At 54.4% G+C, this 13,222-nt stretch overlaps 1 protein-coding gene across 2 annotated transcripts in view; it reads right to left on the bottom strand.

The window, feature by feature from the left end:
- The window catches only part of ARL15 (ADP ribosylation factor like GTPase 15), a 303,049-nt gene that overhangs the window by 192,652 nt on the left and 97,175 nt on the right, over positions 1-13,222 (bottom strand). For both annotated transcript variants that reach the window (XM_037145122.2, XM_037145124.2), the window contains exon 2: positions 11,721-11,865. In XM_037145122.2, coding sequence (XP_037001017.1) covers positions 11,721-11,865 — 145 coding nt within the window. The remainder of the gene's footprint in view (positions 1-11,720; positions 11,866-13,222) is intronic.

Genomic DNA, 13,222 nt, shown 5'->3' with positions numbered 1-13,222 from the left:
TCAACTCAGCTGTGACACATGTGAGTGTGTGCACACCCACACATGACACACACACACAGAAGCCAGAGTCCATACCCCGTGTGGCTGGAAGGACCCGCGAGAACCTGGAACTCACAGACCTGGGACAGCTGGGGGGCTGGAGGTCTGACAGGACCAGGGACGCTTCGGTCTCGTTTGGACGTCCCCACGCACAAGCACCTGTTTTGCAGTTAAAAGCCCTGCTCGTTTTGGACAGTTCCTCAGCAGTCTCTCTGAGTGCCCAGCCCCTGTAAGATTTTAAGCACGATGCAGTACGAACAATTACAAGACAGATTAAACACAGTTGCTTTTTCCAGAAACCACCCACAGAGTGAAAAGGAAGACACAGAGTCTCCTCCTGTGGGCGGCAGTCCCGGCAGGCAGCCGGGAAGCGGAGGAGACGTAGGGAGGACAGCGAGGGGGCCGTTCCTTCACCAGCCACGCTTCACTGTCTGACAACGACATTTGCAGCCTAAATACCACTGGAGCTGTTAGGGAAAACACACGCACACGCCAACAAACTCACTAATGCGTTCTCTCCACTATTCGCGAATAATCCAACCCGAGGAGCCGTGCTGAGTGCTCACGGATCTGCCATGCATTGCCCTCTGTGAAGGGAACGGAATGGAACCGTAGCGTGGGATCAGGAAGTGCTTTCTAACATTATCAATGCAACCGAGAACTTAAGCAGGAGGGGAATGTCCACTGACTCCGCCATGACGGGCACTCACTGACCCCCCCCCCACAGGAAGTGGTCCCTGCTGCTCGCGCAGGAAGTCAGTGGGCCAAGGGGACAGCGGCATCGTCCTGGCGGTGCTGGCCCCAGCAACTCCCCTCGCCAGTCTAAGATCGGGCTCTTGGTCTTGAACCCCTCGTTCACACACTTGGTGGACTAGGTTAGCTCCCTACAGTTTCACCTAACACCAGGATTTCATCATTTTTATTAAACAAGAAGAAAATACCAGTAACAAGTGAGTCTATCATCAACAGCTTCTGGCGTTTGGCTGAAGGCCTCGGGGAAAGGTCCCCCCGTGTCCGCCCCAACGGCTCGATGGCTGAACCCTGAGCCACGCACTCCCTTTTTCCTGGCCCACCTCCCCACACGGGCAAGGCGGAGGCCTCCCCTGAGAGTTAATGCCACACGTTTTAATCACTGGATGACTTAGTGATCTTCAGGGAAATACTTGTTCACATAGACTTTCAGTTTTCATCCTTAAATCCAACAAAACCTGAGATACAGGAGATGTAAATTTGAAATTTTTGAAGCAGGGAAAGTATTTCTGGAATTGCAACAGATTAGTTTTGGGCAGAAGGCTAGTCTATTTTCAGTCTATGTGTGGAACATGTGAGTATTTCACTTGGGCCTACAGACCAGCCTCCCTCCCTCCACCCACACCCCCACCCTCCTTCCACACGCATGTGCACACATGCGGTGTGTGCTTGGCGTGTGCTTCTGCAGCCCTGGGGCACCCTGGGAGCTGGCGAAGGGAGGGGCAGTTCCGGGTCTGGTGGCCTCGACCCGGATGGAGGGCATGATTTATGGCCGTTCTGTGGCGTTTGGATAATGGCCCAGTGAAATCCCTCTAAATACGATTTCGACATCGTAAGAGGAAATCTAATCCACTGGCATTTATAAAACAACAGTCTTGTAGCAGACCCTGAAATGTCACTTTCTAATCTTTCTCTTATTTGACCAAACATATATGCAGCTAACAATGAAATAGTTACAATGCCTCATTCAAATTTTCTTGAAATTTCTCTGTATTTCTTTCCAATTATCATGATCTTTTCTAACTGAACAACGCCACTTGACCAGTTTTCAAGTGCAGCAATACACGTCCCTAAATGATATTTTCAAACTTTTTCAATTCCGGGTGCTGCCTGTTCTTTAGGTTGTTTCCATGTGACATTGATATATGACCCGAAGCCTTTAGGCCCGGTTCCCTTGGTTTAGAAAGGAAAAAGAGGGAATATCTGTGTAATCCACGGGTTAACAAGCCCTTTTATCAACAAACTCCAGGGCCTTTACTGCCCGGGAACGCGCTCTGCACAGAGTTCACTTTTGTTTCCTGACCGAGACAGAGCTGCCATCCTGGTCAGGAAACTGGAAGGTTTCCTTCCTTCCCACGGGCTCTGCCGGCTCCCTGGGGGATTTCCGGGCTCTCAGAGTTTTGAGAATTTAAGTACCTTTTTAAAATGATGTCCAAGGGAAAAGATGGCTGACATTTACAACCCAATCAAGTTCAGATTCCCTGCGCTTCTGAAGAAAAGGCAGACCTGCTCCCCTGGCTGACAGCGGACAGGTGCGCCCTTGTTCGGGGTGTTTTCATTTTAAGAAACAAGTTTCCAAGGTCGATTCTCTTCTCAGTGGCTCCAAACTCTTCCGACAAACACTGCATTTCTAATTGGCTTGGTATCACCATAACACTATAGAGATGTCATTTTAAAGAGTGAAATGCCATATAATTTAGCAAAAGCGACAAAGCATGTTATTGTTTGACGTGTTCTTTTAAAGTTTTCAATTCAAAACTATGGTCCTGCATGCTTGAATTTTGCAAATAAATATAGATTTAATTTTCCTCTATTGAAGACAGGAAAGATTATAGATTGGACAATAAATTCAACTGAGGAACCACAATTTAATTAACAGATTCTCTTGCTATAGGACGTTTAAATTACTTCACAGTTTTAGTAATACAAAATGTAGCAAGTACTGCAAAATGGGTGCATAGTTTCTTTGAAATCAGATGCTCAAAGTCAGTTCTCAGGGGCCCAATCACTGTACTAGGTCAACGACGTGGCTGTTGTGGTAACCCCTGCCTTCCACGAACAGTAGCTTTCCAGGAAGAGCGACCCTCGCCCGTCACCGGGCAGCAGTGAGGCACCCCCCCCCCCCCCCGCCACCGCCTCAGGAGCCCTGGCTCGCGCCATAGAGAAACACAGGGGGTACATTCTGGTATCAAATGAACACTTTGTCTATTCTCTAGTAAAGTTGAGTTTCGGGCAACGTTAAACCTTTTCCATTTATTTGTCTGCCATTCATTCTTTTGTTGAGTTATCTTTTTATCAATCAGATTCTAGATACTATTGGTACACAGGACTATATTCTCCAAGTGGGCAAGCCAGCAGCTCTCATCCGATGCAAACATTTCTCAACAGCGTTTGTCTTGGGTCTAGCCTTCCAGTAATTCTGCCTTTGTGTGAAGTTAAGCTCCATGATCTCCCTACTTATTTCTAATTATTCCGCTCAGGCCCCCGAGCTTCTTCTCCCATCTTCCACACTGAGCGCCCCACCTGTGTGTAGCTTTCTGACATCCTCGTGTCTTCTCCCAGTTACCTATCCGTGACGTTTGTCCTTGTCATTCCACCTCCTTTGTTCTTCTGCAGTCCACCCCCCACACACACACCCCTGCTCAGACACCGAAAGAACCCAGAAGTCCATCCGAGCGTGCCGGCGACGCCCATTGGAACTCCAGCACCTGCTCGGTCCTCCCTGCCGCCCACCCGCCCTCAGCACCGTCACTGACGTCTCTGCGACTTCTCGCCCTCCATCTACAGCTATTGCACACACACAGCAAACACACGCCCACCCTCCTTCTCTCCTCTGTCCCTGCTCACACCCAGCTCTGCCCCACGGTCGTCACACACGACAAACAGGGTGTCCTTCAAGGAATGAGTTTCGGGTGGAAGGCTCGTCCATCTTTGTCTTTGTATGAAAATGCGTGTATGGCACTCGGCCCTGCAGACCAGTCTTCCAGTGACCCCAACGCACATCCATGTACACTGTCAAGTTCACTGGCATAAAGGTGTTCGTATATTCTGTTATCCTTTTAATGTTCATAGGATTTATATCAGTGTAACCTCTCTTCAATCCTGATGTTGTTAATCTGGGTCTTCTTTGATGCTTTTTCCTGATCAATTTGGCTAGACTTTTATGATTTTATTGATCTTCTCAAAGAACCAGCTTTTCATTCCAGTAATTTCTCTACTGTTTTTCTATTTCACTGACTTCTACTTTCATCTTTATTGCTTTTTCCTTCTTACTTCAGTGAAATCCATTCTCCTCTCTTCGCTCCTTAAGGTGACAGTCGGGGCCACTGACCGAGGCCCTTCTTCCCTCACGTCGGTGGGCGAGGCTGCGAGACTCCCCCCCCACCAGCCTCGCTGCGGGGGCATCCAACACCGTCCTGTAAGTGGTACTTCCCCTCAGCACAAAAGGCGCCGTAACTTCCATCTGCATGTCTTCTCTGATCCATGGCTTCTTGAGAAGTAACTTAGTTTCCAAATATTTGAGGATTTTTCCAGAGATCTTGTTAGTGATTTCTAGTTCGATTCCACCGTGGTCTGAGAACATATTTAGTATTAATTAAATTCTTTTAAACATAGTGAGACTTCTTTTATGCTCTGTTATGTTCCCTACACACTTGAGAAGAATGTCCTCTACGTGGTTGGGTGGAATGTTCTAGAAATGTTAATTAGGTCGACGAGGCTGATTTTCTTCCTACGTGTTCTATCAGTGATTGACAGCACGTATTGACATCTCTGACTATAACGGTGGATTTCTCAATTTCCCCCTTGAGTGCTGTCATTTCTGGTGGAGTGAAGCTGTCATTAGACATGTAAATGTTTAGCACTATCATGCCCCCTCGACTAAATGGTGCCTTCATCATAATGAAGAGTGCCTCATCCTCAGCGTTAGTCTTCGCTCTGAAATCTGCCCTGATATGAACACAGCCAGTCCAACTTTCTCCAGGCAACTATTAGCATGACACACCGTTTCCCATCCTTTTGCTTTTGACCCACCTGTCCTTACATGGAAACTCTGTTCTCTCAAGTCAGTGTGCAGTTGGATCTTGCTTTCTGTAGACAAGCGTATCAATCCCAGCCTCTTCCTGGAAGAGTCTAGACCAGTCACATTTAGTTGAATTACTGATGGGCAGGTGTGCATCCCCCACCTTGCTACTTTGTTTCTATTTGCCCCATCCATTCCCGGTCCTTCACATTCTCTTTTTCTGCCTTCTGATGAAAAATTTTTGGTAATTCCATCCTGTCACACTGGCTGCCTCGCTGGCGCGCTCTCTCTACTGTTTTTGTGGTTTACAGCGCACCTTTAACTTACCGCAGCCTACCTTCACGCCTCCTGTGTCGCTGCACAGGTAAGAACCGTGAAATACTGAGCTGCCCTTTTCCCACGGCCACTTTTATGCTCCTGATTCCATGCATTTCCCCTTGACACGCCATAAGCCTCACAATACTTTGTTATTTTGTTAAAACGATTACCTTTTAAAGAGACAGTGAGAACTGAACCCCATACACTCGCCCACGCAGCCCCCATTTCTGGTAGTTCCATCCCTTTGTACGGAACCCGATTTCCAAGTAGAAATTTTTTCTTCTGCCTGAAGGGCTTCCTTTATTTAATGTTTCTTATTATTCTGATTTGCCAGCAACAGATGGTTTTAGCCTTTTGCATGCCTTTTTCTTTTGAAGGACATTTTTGCTGGGTGTCAGAAGTCGATCATTTTTCCGCTTCATTGCTGTCTAGTTGCTTCTTCTCACTTGCGTCGTTTCCGGGGAGAAATCTGAAGTCGCCCTCATCTTTCCTCCTGTGCAGCATCTTCGATTTGCATTTACGGTCTTCTCCTTGCATACGCAGGGTTCTCCAGAGAAGCAGAACCAGCAGGGGGGGTGTGACTGCAGAAAGACCTTATGTTAAGGAGCTGACCCACATGATTGTAGAGGCTGCCGGTCCGACACTGCAGGCCGGAGAACCGGAAGTTGCCGGCGCTGCACTTCAAGTCTGAAGGCCAGTCGGTGCAGAATTCCCTCTTGCTCTGGGGACATCAGACTTTGGTTCTACTCAGGCCTTCAACCGATCGAGTCGGGCCCACCCATGTTCTAGAGACAGCAAGCTCCTTTAGTCAAAATCTGCTGATGCATATATTGATTTCACCCAAAAACACTCTCACGGAAACATCCGGAACTATGTCTGACCCCGTATCCGAGCACTGTGGCCCAGGTAAGCTGGCCCATAAATCTAACCGCCTCATCTTTGCCGCCAGTGAGGACCGGCGTCACGATCTCGTGCTTCAGTGCCATTCTGTTCCCGTGCTGTTCATGCTCAGGGGTCGGCGAGCTCCTTGGATCCAAGTCTGTAGTTTTCTTCAAGTTTAAAAATGTTTCAGATCTTTTTCTGTCCCTTTCTCCACCCCTCCCCTTCGCAGACCCCCCATCAGCCGTGTGTGAGGGGACCTGAAGCTGCCCCTGGGCTAGCTGTTGCGCTGTGCATTTTCCTCTGCATCTCTTTCTGTCTTTGCTCTGGGTCACTGACACTGGTGCCTCCGGGGCGGTTTGTCTCTTCTTCTGCAAGGTCTGATCTGCCGTTCATCCCATCTGCGGCGCCTTTCATTTCCATAGGGTAGTATTTGCCGATAGAAATTTTATACCTTTTTTTGCTCTAATATCCTCCGTAGCTCTACTTAACTTTCAAACAGAATTCAGTTTAATAGCAGTCTGAACATCCTTCTTTGCTAATTCTAGTGCCTGCGTCAGTTCTGAGTCAGTTTTCACTGACTGATTGTTCTTCTCATTAGGAATCATGCTTTCTGGCCTCTTTGTGGGTCTAATCACTTTTCCCTGAAAGTCAGACATTGAGAATTTCACCTTGCTAAGTGCTGGGAAATTTTGTTTTCTGTAAATTGCACACAGCTTTGTTTCGGGGATGCACTAGGAAACTTTGAGACTTCGGTCTTACCATGAATTACTAGGTAGATCCAGAGAAGTGGGGGGCCAGGCCCTGAGGGCCAACCCCTGAGGTAAGGCCTCCCCCTGAAAACTGGACCCCGCCCCTCGGACACTGACACTTCCCCAGCCCAGCTGCTGGGAGCAGGTGCTGTTCCTGCTGCCCCTTCGGAGCGTTCTTCCCCTGACCTTCGGTTCCCTCTGTGCCTGCCGGGAATGCCCCGATCAACACTCAGGGGAGGCCCTCAGGGGGCACGGTGTCCCCTGAACTCTGGCTGCCTCGGCCCCTGCTCTCAGCTCCCCAGGTGAGGACAAGGAGCCCACCAAGCCCACCTCCGCACCCCTGGGGCTGGGCCACGGCCCAGGGACTCGCCCGCAGCAGTGAGCTGGGTGGGGCTCATCCCATCTGGTTCTCACCTCTCAGGGATGACTGACCTGGTTTTTAGAAATGTATTTTATTGAATGCATCGGGGTTGCACAGGTTGATAAGACTATGTAAGTGCGAAGTGCCCAGTTCTGTAACACACCCTCCGTGCACTGCACGGTGCATTCCCCGCCCTGAGTCTAGTCTCCTTCCGTCCTGTCCGTCCCCTCTGCCCTCTGCTACCTGCCTACCCCTCCCCCCGGAAACAGTGCGCAGGAAAATGTCTACCCCCTGACCAGGGTGGCTCAATGAGTTGGGCATTGTCCCGGAAACTGAAAGGTCACCGGTTCGATTCCTGGTCAGGGCACAGGCCTGGGTTGAGGGTTTGGTCCCCAGATGGGGCGCATGTGAAAGAAAGGCAACTGATCAACCTTTTTCTTTCACAACCGTGTTTCCCTCCTTTCTTTCTCCCTTTTCCTCCTTCTAAAAATAAATATACGCTAACAAAAGTGAGACAACCAACCTTATTGCTTGAAATGACTAACCTTGTGGCTTGATACTCATTTTCTTGAAAACTTTTTTCATATATTTTGTCCGTTTTTTCCCCCAGTTATTTCGCAGGGAGGGGGAGCCTGCTCTCGTTACCGTGCCCCAACCGGCATCGGAGTCCTCACTCCCTGCCGACTGCCCCCTGGGCATCTGCAGCCCCGCCCTCTCCCCCCGACCCCCATCCTCACACCTCCGTCCCCCAGCCTGCCCCAGAGGCACCTGCCCTTGTAAGACTCAGCCCTAAACGCGACTCTCCCTCTTCCCGTCTGCCCTCCCGAAAGAGCAGCCTGCGTGCAGTCTTGGTCGAGGGGCCAGGGAGGGGGCACAGTCCGCCTCTCAGCCTCCGCCTGCTCCCCGCCCATCAGGCCTCGGCGCAGCTTCTGTGCTAACCCTCCTCTGCACTTCTGTCATCGGCCCTCGGTGACCGCGTTGTTCCCACCTGCAGTGGCTCCCGCTCAGGTCGGAGACTCACGTCTACACCATTTAACTCTTGTCCACGTCTGACCCACACAGTGCTCTGGGGACGCCTGGTGCTGACACCCGTCAAATGCAGCATCTGGAAAGGGCAGTGGCGCTTGCCTGTTCTGCTCATCAGCATGTCCTCAGCGCTAAGCAGCGGCAGCCATGGGACAGGCTCTCCGTAGGTGCAGACGGGGTGGTGATCGCACCCCCTCCCCGCCCAGCGCCCCTCGGCCGCCCGACCTGAACCCACACCCAGCGCTCTCTCGGATCCACGGCTCGGGCTACAGACTCCCGCCAGCTTGGCGTCGGGCACCTGGGTCGCAGCTGGAAGGCCTGCCAGCACCTCAGTGTCGTCCTGTCCCAAACTCACTGTCTCTCACCTCACAGGGTCCCTCACGTCTTCCCTCCTTCCCACCGCACACTCAATCCCCGGGCCAGAAACCCGGGTCAGGTGGGCTCCTTCTCCTTCCCGGGCTCTCCAAGTCCCCCGCAAGATCTGTCACACCTGACACCAGCTCTCCGTCCCCAGGACAGCTCACGTGCTGGGTCTCCCTCCATGTCCCTGGTCCCTCTCAATGGCTCCTACAGGCTCTCAACTCGGGTCACAACACGCCCTGCACCCTGGGCCTCGGCCCAGCAAGGCCACCCTTTCTCAGAACAACCCTCCGCTTTCTGCCCCACGCCCCCCACCCCACTCCTCTCTCCTACAGCCTGCCCACCCCTCGGGCCTCCTTCCACCCCACGTTAGAAATGTTCGCTTCCTCTTTAACTCCCTTATCTACACCGCCGAGCACAGCACATACCGCATTCTGTCTTAGCACCTGGCACACACGAAAGAGTAAGTGTAAAGTGTTTATCATTAGAATACTTCTCTTTCTAATCTGGTGTCAACTGCTGGATGCAGAGTTCTCCAAAGAGGCCTCCAGAAGGGCACTGTGCCCGGTTTAGACACGACCACCCACAGAAGCCTGACACCCGCACAGCTGGCCAACCCGGTACCCAGTTCGCCGGGAAGCAACCAGCACACGGTATTTCGACAGCTTCCGAGAAAAGGAAACATCCATTAAAAGCTTTAGTGAAGGCAGATACAAAACGTATTCCACAGCCATTTACAAAGAGGAAGTTACACACACAGTATCGACAGACGTTTTTTCACATTGTAATTCCAAACTGCATCAAGCTGCAGCGTGTCCCGTCTGGGGCGCAGCAAAGAGCGGTTCCTCGGTGCCACTCTGACACGTTCTGGGGGGAAGTTATTTTGCTTTAAAAGAATCATGAAGTTAATAAAGTTTGTATAATTATACAGCACATTTCTCAGAAGACATCCACAATTTCACAAGCAGCAGAGACTCGTATCAGAAACCCTGAGAAGCCCCAGGTCCCACCCGACTTCAAGGGAAGATGTGAACTGACGCCCACTGCCGTCCCTTACTATGTGACAACGGTCCCGTCCCCCTACCTTTGAGCCTCAGGCAACTAGAAGACGGACTACGGAAAAAGGACCTCACTGGCCATTCTCGGCGCCGGGAGGGTCTCCGAGATCCCACCGTAAACGCACTGACTCCACGTGCCCCCGTCTGCGCCCTCACTCGCAGGCATCAGTAACGGCGCCCACACCCGTGCCCGGGTCTGGGGCACAGAGCCAGGTACGGTGCTCCGCTCTGTCCTCAGGGGCCCTCGCCCCAGGATGGGGAGGGCTGCGCGTCTACAGAAGGACAGCAGGCCCTGAACGGAGGAAACACGGACAACGGCAGTGGGGGAAGGGGCGCAGGGAGCCCTGGGTTCTGGCTGAGGGGTCCGGAAGGCGACGGCTGGAAATGGCGTCACGGGCCAGCTCCGCGGGGCACCATGCGTCTGCTGTGTTGTTTCGTCACCTGAGGCCCCCGCTCCTTTCCCTGGCCTGGATCCCAGCCTGGTGTCTGATTCTTCCCCGGCCCCTGGGTCCTTCCCCACGATTCTGAAGTCTGAGCAGCTCTCAACACTTGCAGCTTCTCTCCTACTTACTTGGTGGCAAAACCCAGCCGAGACTGTGGACGGCTCTCGGTCCCCGTATTCTTCCTGCCACTTAGGGAACCCAGGCAATGACCGTGCCTCTGCCCAGTGCCCAGCCAGGCCCAGGGCCACCAAGGCTCCTCGCCACTCTCACCCTGCAAACCCAGCGGGGCCCGTCGGCCGCAGACAGCACTGCGGCCCTGCAGTGAGGCCTGCCTCATCCCTCCTCCCTGACCCTCACCACCGTCACGGCCTTCTCGAACGGCCAGCGGGAGCTCCACGCCCGGCCTCCACAGCAGAGCGAGTGGGCCCCTCTCCAGTGGGTACTGGCTCACACACCCACGCGTCCCCACACAGCCCACAGGAGAAGCCCGAGTCCTGGGTGCAGTGTAAGAGGGTGGCCGAGGCCTGGCCACCCCCGAGCTCTCGTGATTCAACTTCGGGCATTCTGCCGACCCTGACTGGCAGACACACCGCGGTGCGGCTCCCGGGAGGTGCCCGTCGGTCTCGGCTCCCTCTGCCTTTGCACCAGCTTTCCCTCCGCCCCCAAACCCTCTCTTCTCCCATCCTGATCTCTATTCCTGCTCATCCCCAGGCCTAGTGGTCCTCAAGGTCTGACCTAGAACATTCCATGGTGCATCCTTCCCTTCCCCCGTTCCAGGCAATGCTGACCACTCCTCCTCCTCCATGTATTTCCAGACATGAACTTCATGACTCTGTGGCCAGCACACAGAGTCTCCCGAATGCTGGGGCCACTGCTTATTCCCAGGTCCTGACACTGGACGTAGCACACAGTAGGTGCTCAAGAAAAACAGGTTGAATGGACCGTCTTCCTGGCTGACCCAGATGGCTCGGCCTCGTCAGCTCCTCCGGGACGGCTGCTCCTCCCCTGCCTTCTGTCCCCTGTACCCCCGCTCCTGTTCCACTCCCAGGAGCCAGTGTCTGGGGGTGACAGGGGACAGAAGCTCCAGGGGAGCCCTTGGCATCTGGGGCCGGAGAAGTCCCCGTGGAGGCCTGCCCTGTGTTCGGCAGCGCCCCCGGCCCGGGCCCTGCAGACGTCAGGAACACACCGCCTTCCCGCTGGGACAACCGCGCGTCCCCCCACGCTGCCAGGTGTCCCCGACGGGGGCCACAGCCCAGGCTGGTGTTTCCAGGCCGTTGCCAGGAACGGCCTGGTTCGCCTGGTCAGGGTCCCTGCACCCACTGCCTCTGGTGACAACGCGGAGGGAAGGGGACGCTGACTCCAGCAGTCGTGGGGCTCAGGGACGGTGTGACAGGCACACGTAGCCACGGTGACACTTCACGGGAATGTGACCCTCACGGGCCTGTGCGGAACCCCGTGGTTACGGGAGCCAAGTTCAGGTTTCAGGTCAGGCTGCAGTGACGTTTTCCTGAGTGTGACTCACTCGGGGGCACGGACATGTCCCTGCCGAGGGAGACAGGGCGCAGCAGCTGAACGTCACCGGAGCCCCGGGGACCTGCTCTGGAAAACAGCCAGGGAGCCCAGAACTCAGGGATGTGCACGGAAGCACCGAACCTCACCGGGAGGAGAGGGGCGGGGACCCCACGGACAGACAGGACACGAGACCGCACCCACCTGTGGTCGCCACAACGTGCTCGGGGCTCTCGCTGCAGAGCTGGGACAGCAGGCTGGTCTTGCCGGAGCCCGAGAGCCCTATGCACACCAGGTCATACTCCGGCCGTGCGGGTGGCGGTCCCTTGCAGCACAGTGCTCGGAAACACTGCCAAGAGAGGGAACAGGGGGCTCCTTTAATAAGAACACGGACACAGAGCTTAGCGACAGTCAGTGAGTCTTCAGAAGTGGTTACATAACCCATCACTCAGCGGGGGAGAGGTCACTGCAGAGCAGAGCAACCAGAGGGCACCAGCTTAGCCCGTGATGGGTCGCCACCCCCAGGAGGGATGCAGATGCGGACTCCACACCCCCCCCCAGGAGGGACGCAGGCGTGAACTCCTCTCCCCAACCCCCCCCCCCCCCCGCAGCAGGTGGGCTTCGAGGGGACTCCGTCAGGACCCCGCTTCCCTGCCCCAAACGCATACCCTGAACCGGCAGTGAGGGGTCAGACAAGCCGCTCCGAGAGCGCTCTCAAGGAGACGGGCCTGCTCTCCAGAACCGCCGTGTCCCAACTGTCACATCCGGCAAAGCACATGGCGGAAGTGCCCCTGGTCACAGACGGTGGGAGGGACGGGTGAACGGGGCCTGGGTGGGGCCCGTGGGACAATGCCACCGGATGCATTTCTGCGACCAGAGCAGGCCAGGGCGGACGGGAGGCTGGGGAGTGGACCCCCGTCGCACAGGCTCGGCGTCCGAACGTGGGCACTGCGCTGCGGGGACCCGGAGGAAAGCTGTGCTCTGGGGGTCACACACGTGGGCGCTCAGAGGAGGAGGAGCTTGACACCCCAGCTCACGGGCTCCGAAAACTCCTCCGTCCCCACGTGGTGCGGAGCGTGACAAAGCACCGTGGCGAAACGTCAGGGATGACTCGTGACGCCGAGGACACAGTTGACAGGAAGATTCCTTGTGCTGGCCTTACAGCTCTTTGATATATTTCAAAATAGGATCCTTTTAAAATCACTCCCTGGAGCCTCTGTACACAGCGCTGCGGTCCGACCTCTGTCAGCCTGGGTCTGCGAACTGTCACGGGGCCAGTCGGCCCCGCGGGCGTCAAAGGGGAGGACATCTGGGGCACTGGAGATGGTTCGCGCTGTTTTTGATCTTTCAACCAGTCTGACACCCCTCTACCAGGGCCAGCGGTTGTCAATCCAGACACGTTTAGGTCCTGAATGGTTCTACACACGGATGGAGGCCAGGCAAGACAGACAGACCGACTGACATCTGGTCACCTGGAGACCACAAGGAAGGACCACTACGAAGCCTGAGCCAGCTCTCCTGCCTCAGGCTAAACCTGACACCCGACCGCTGCCCTGCTCGCGCAAATCAGCTTCGCCGTTTGGCTCCCCACCATCTCATGTCTCCTCAGTCCACACAGACACGCTCTGTTCACACTGGCGTTGTCACAGCCTAGCACCTGTGTGCACATCTGCAGCCCAGGCCCCGGCCGCCTGGACTCCATCCGC

This window comes from Artibeus jamaicensis, unplaced genomic scaffold (assembly GCF_021234435.1).
Source record: "Artibeus jamaicensis isolate MK-2021 breed Jamaican fruit bat unplaced genomic scaffold, CSHL_Jam_final scaffold_369, whole genome shotgun sequence".
In the NCBI taxonomy this organism is placed as follows: Eukaryota; Metazoa; Chordata; class Mammalia; order Chiroptera; family Phyllostomidae; genus Artibeus; species Artibeus jamaicensis.
Note: the sequence above shows the minus strand (reverse complement) of the source record. Positions and strands in the feature narration are given on the sequence as shown.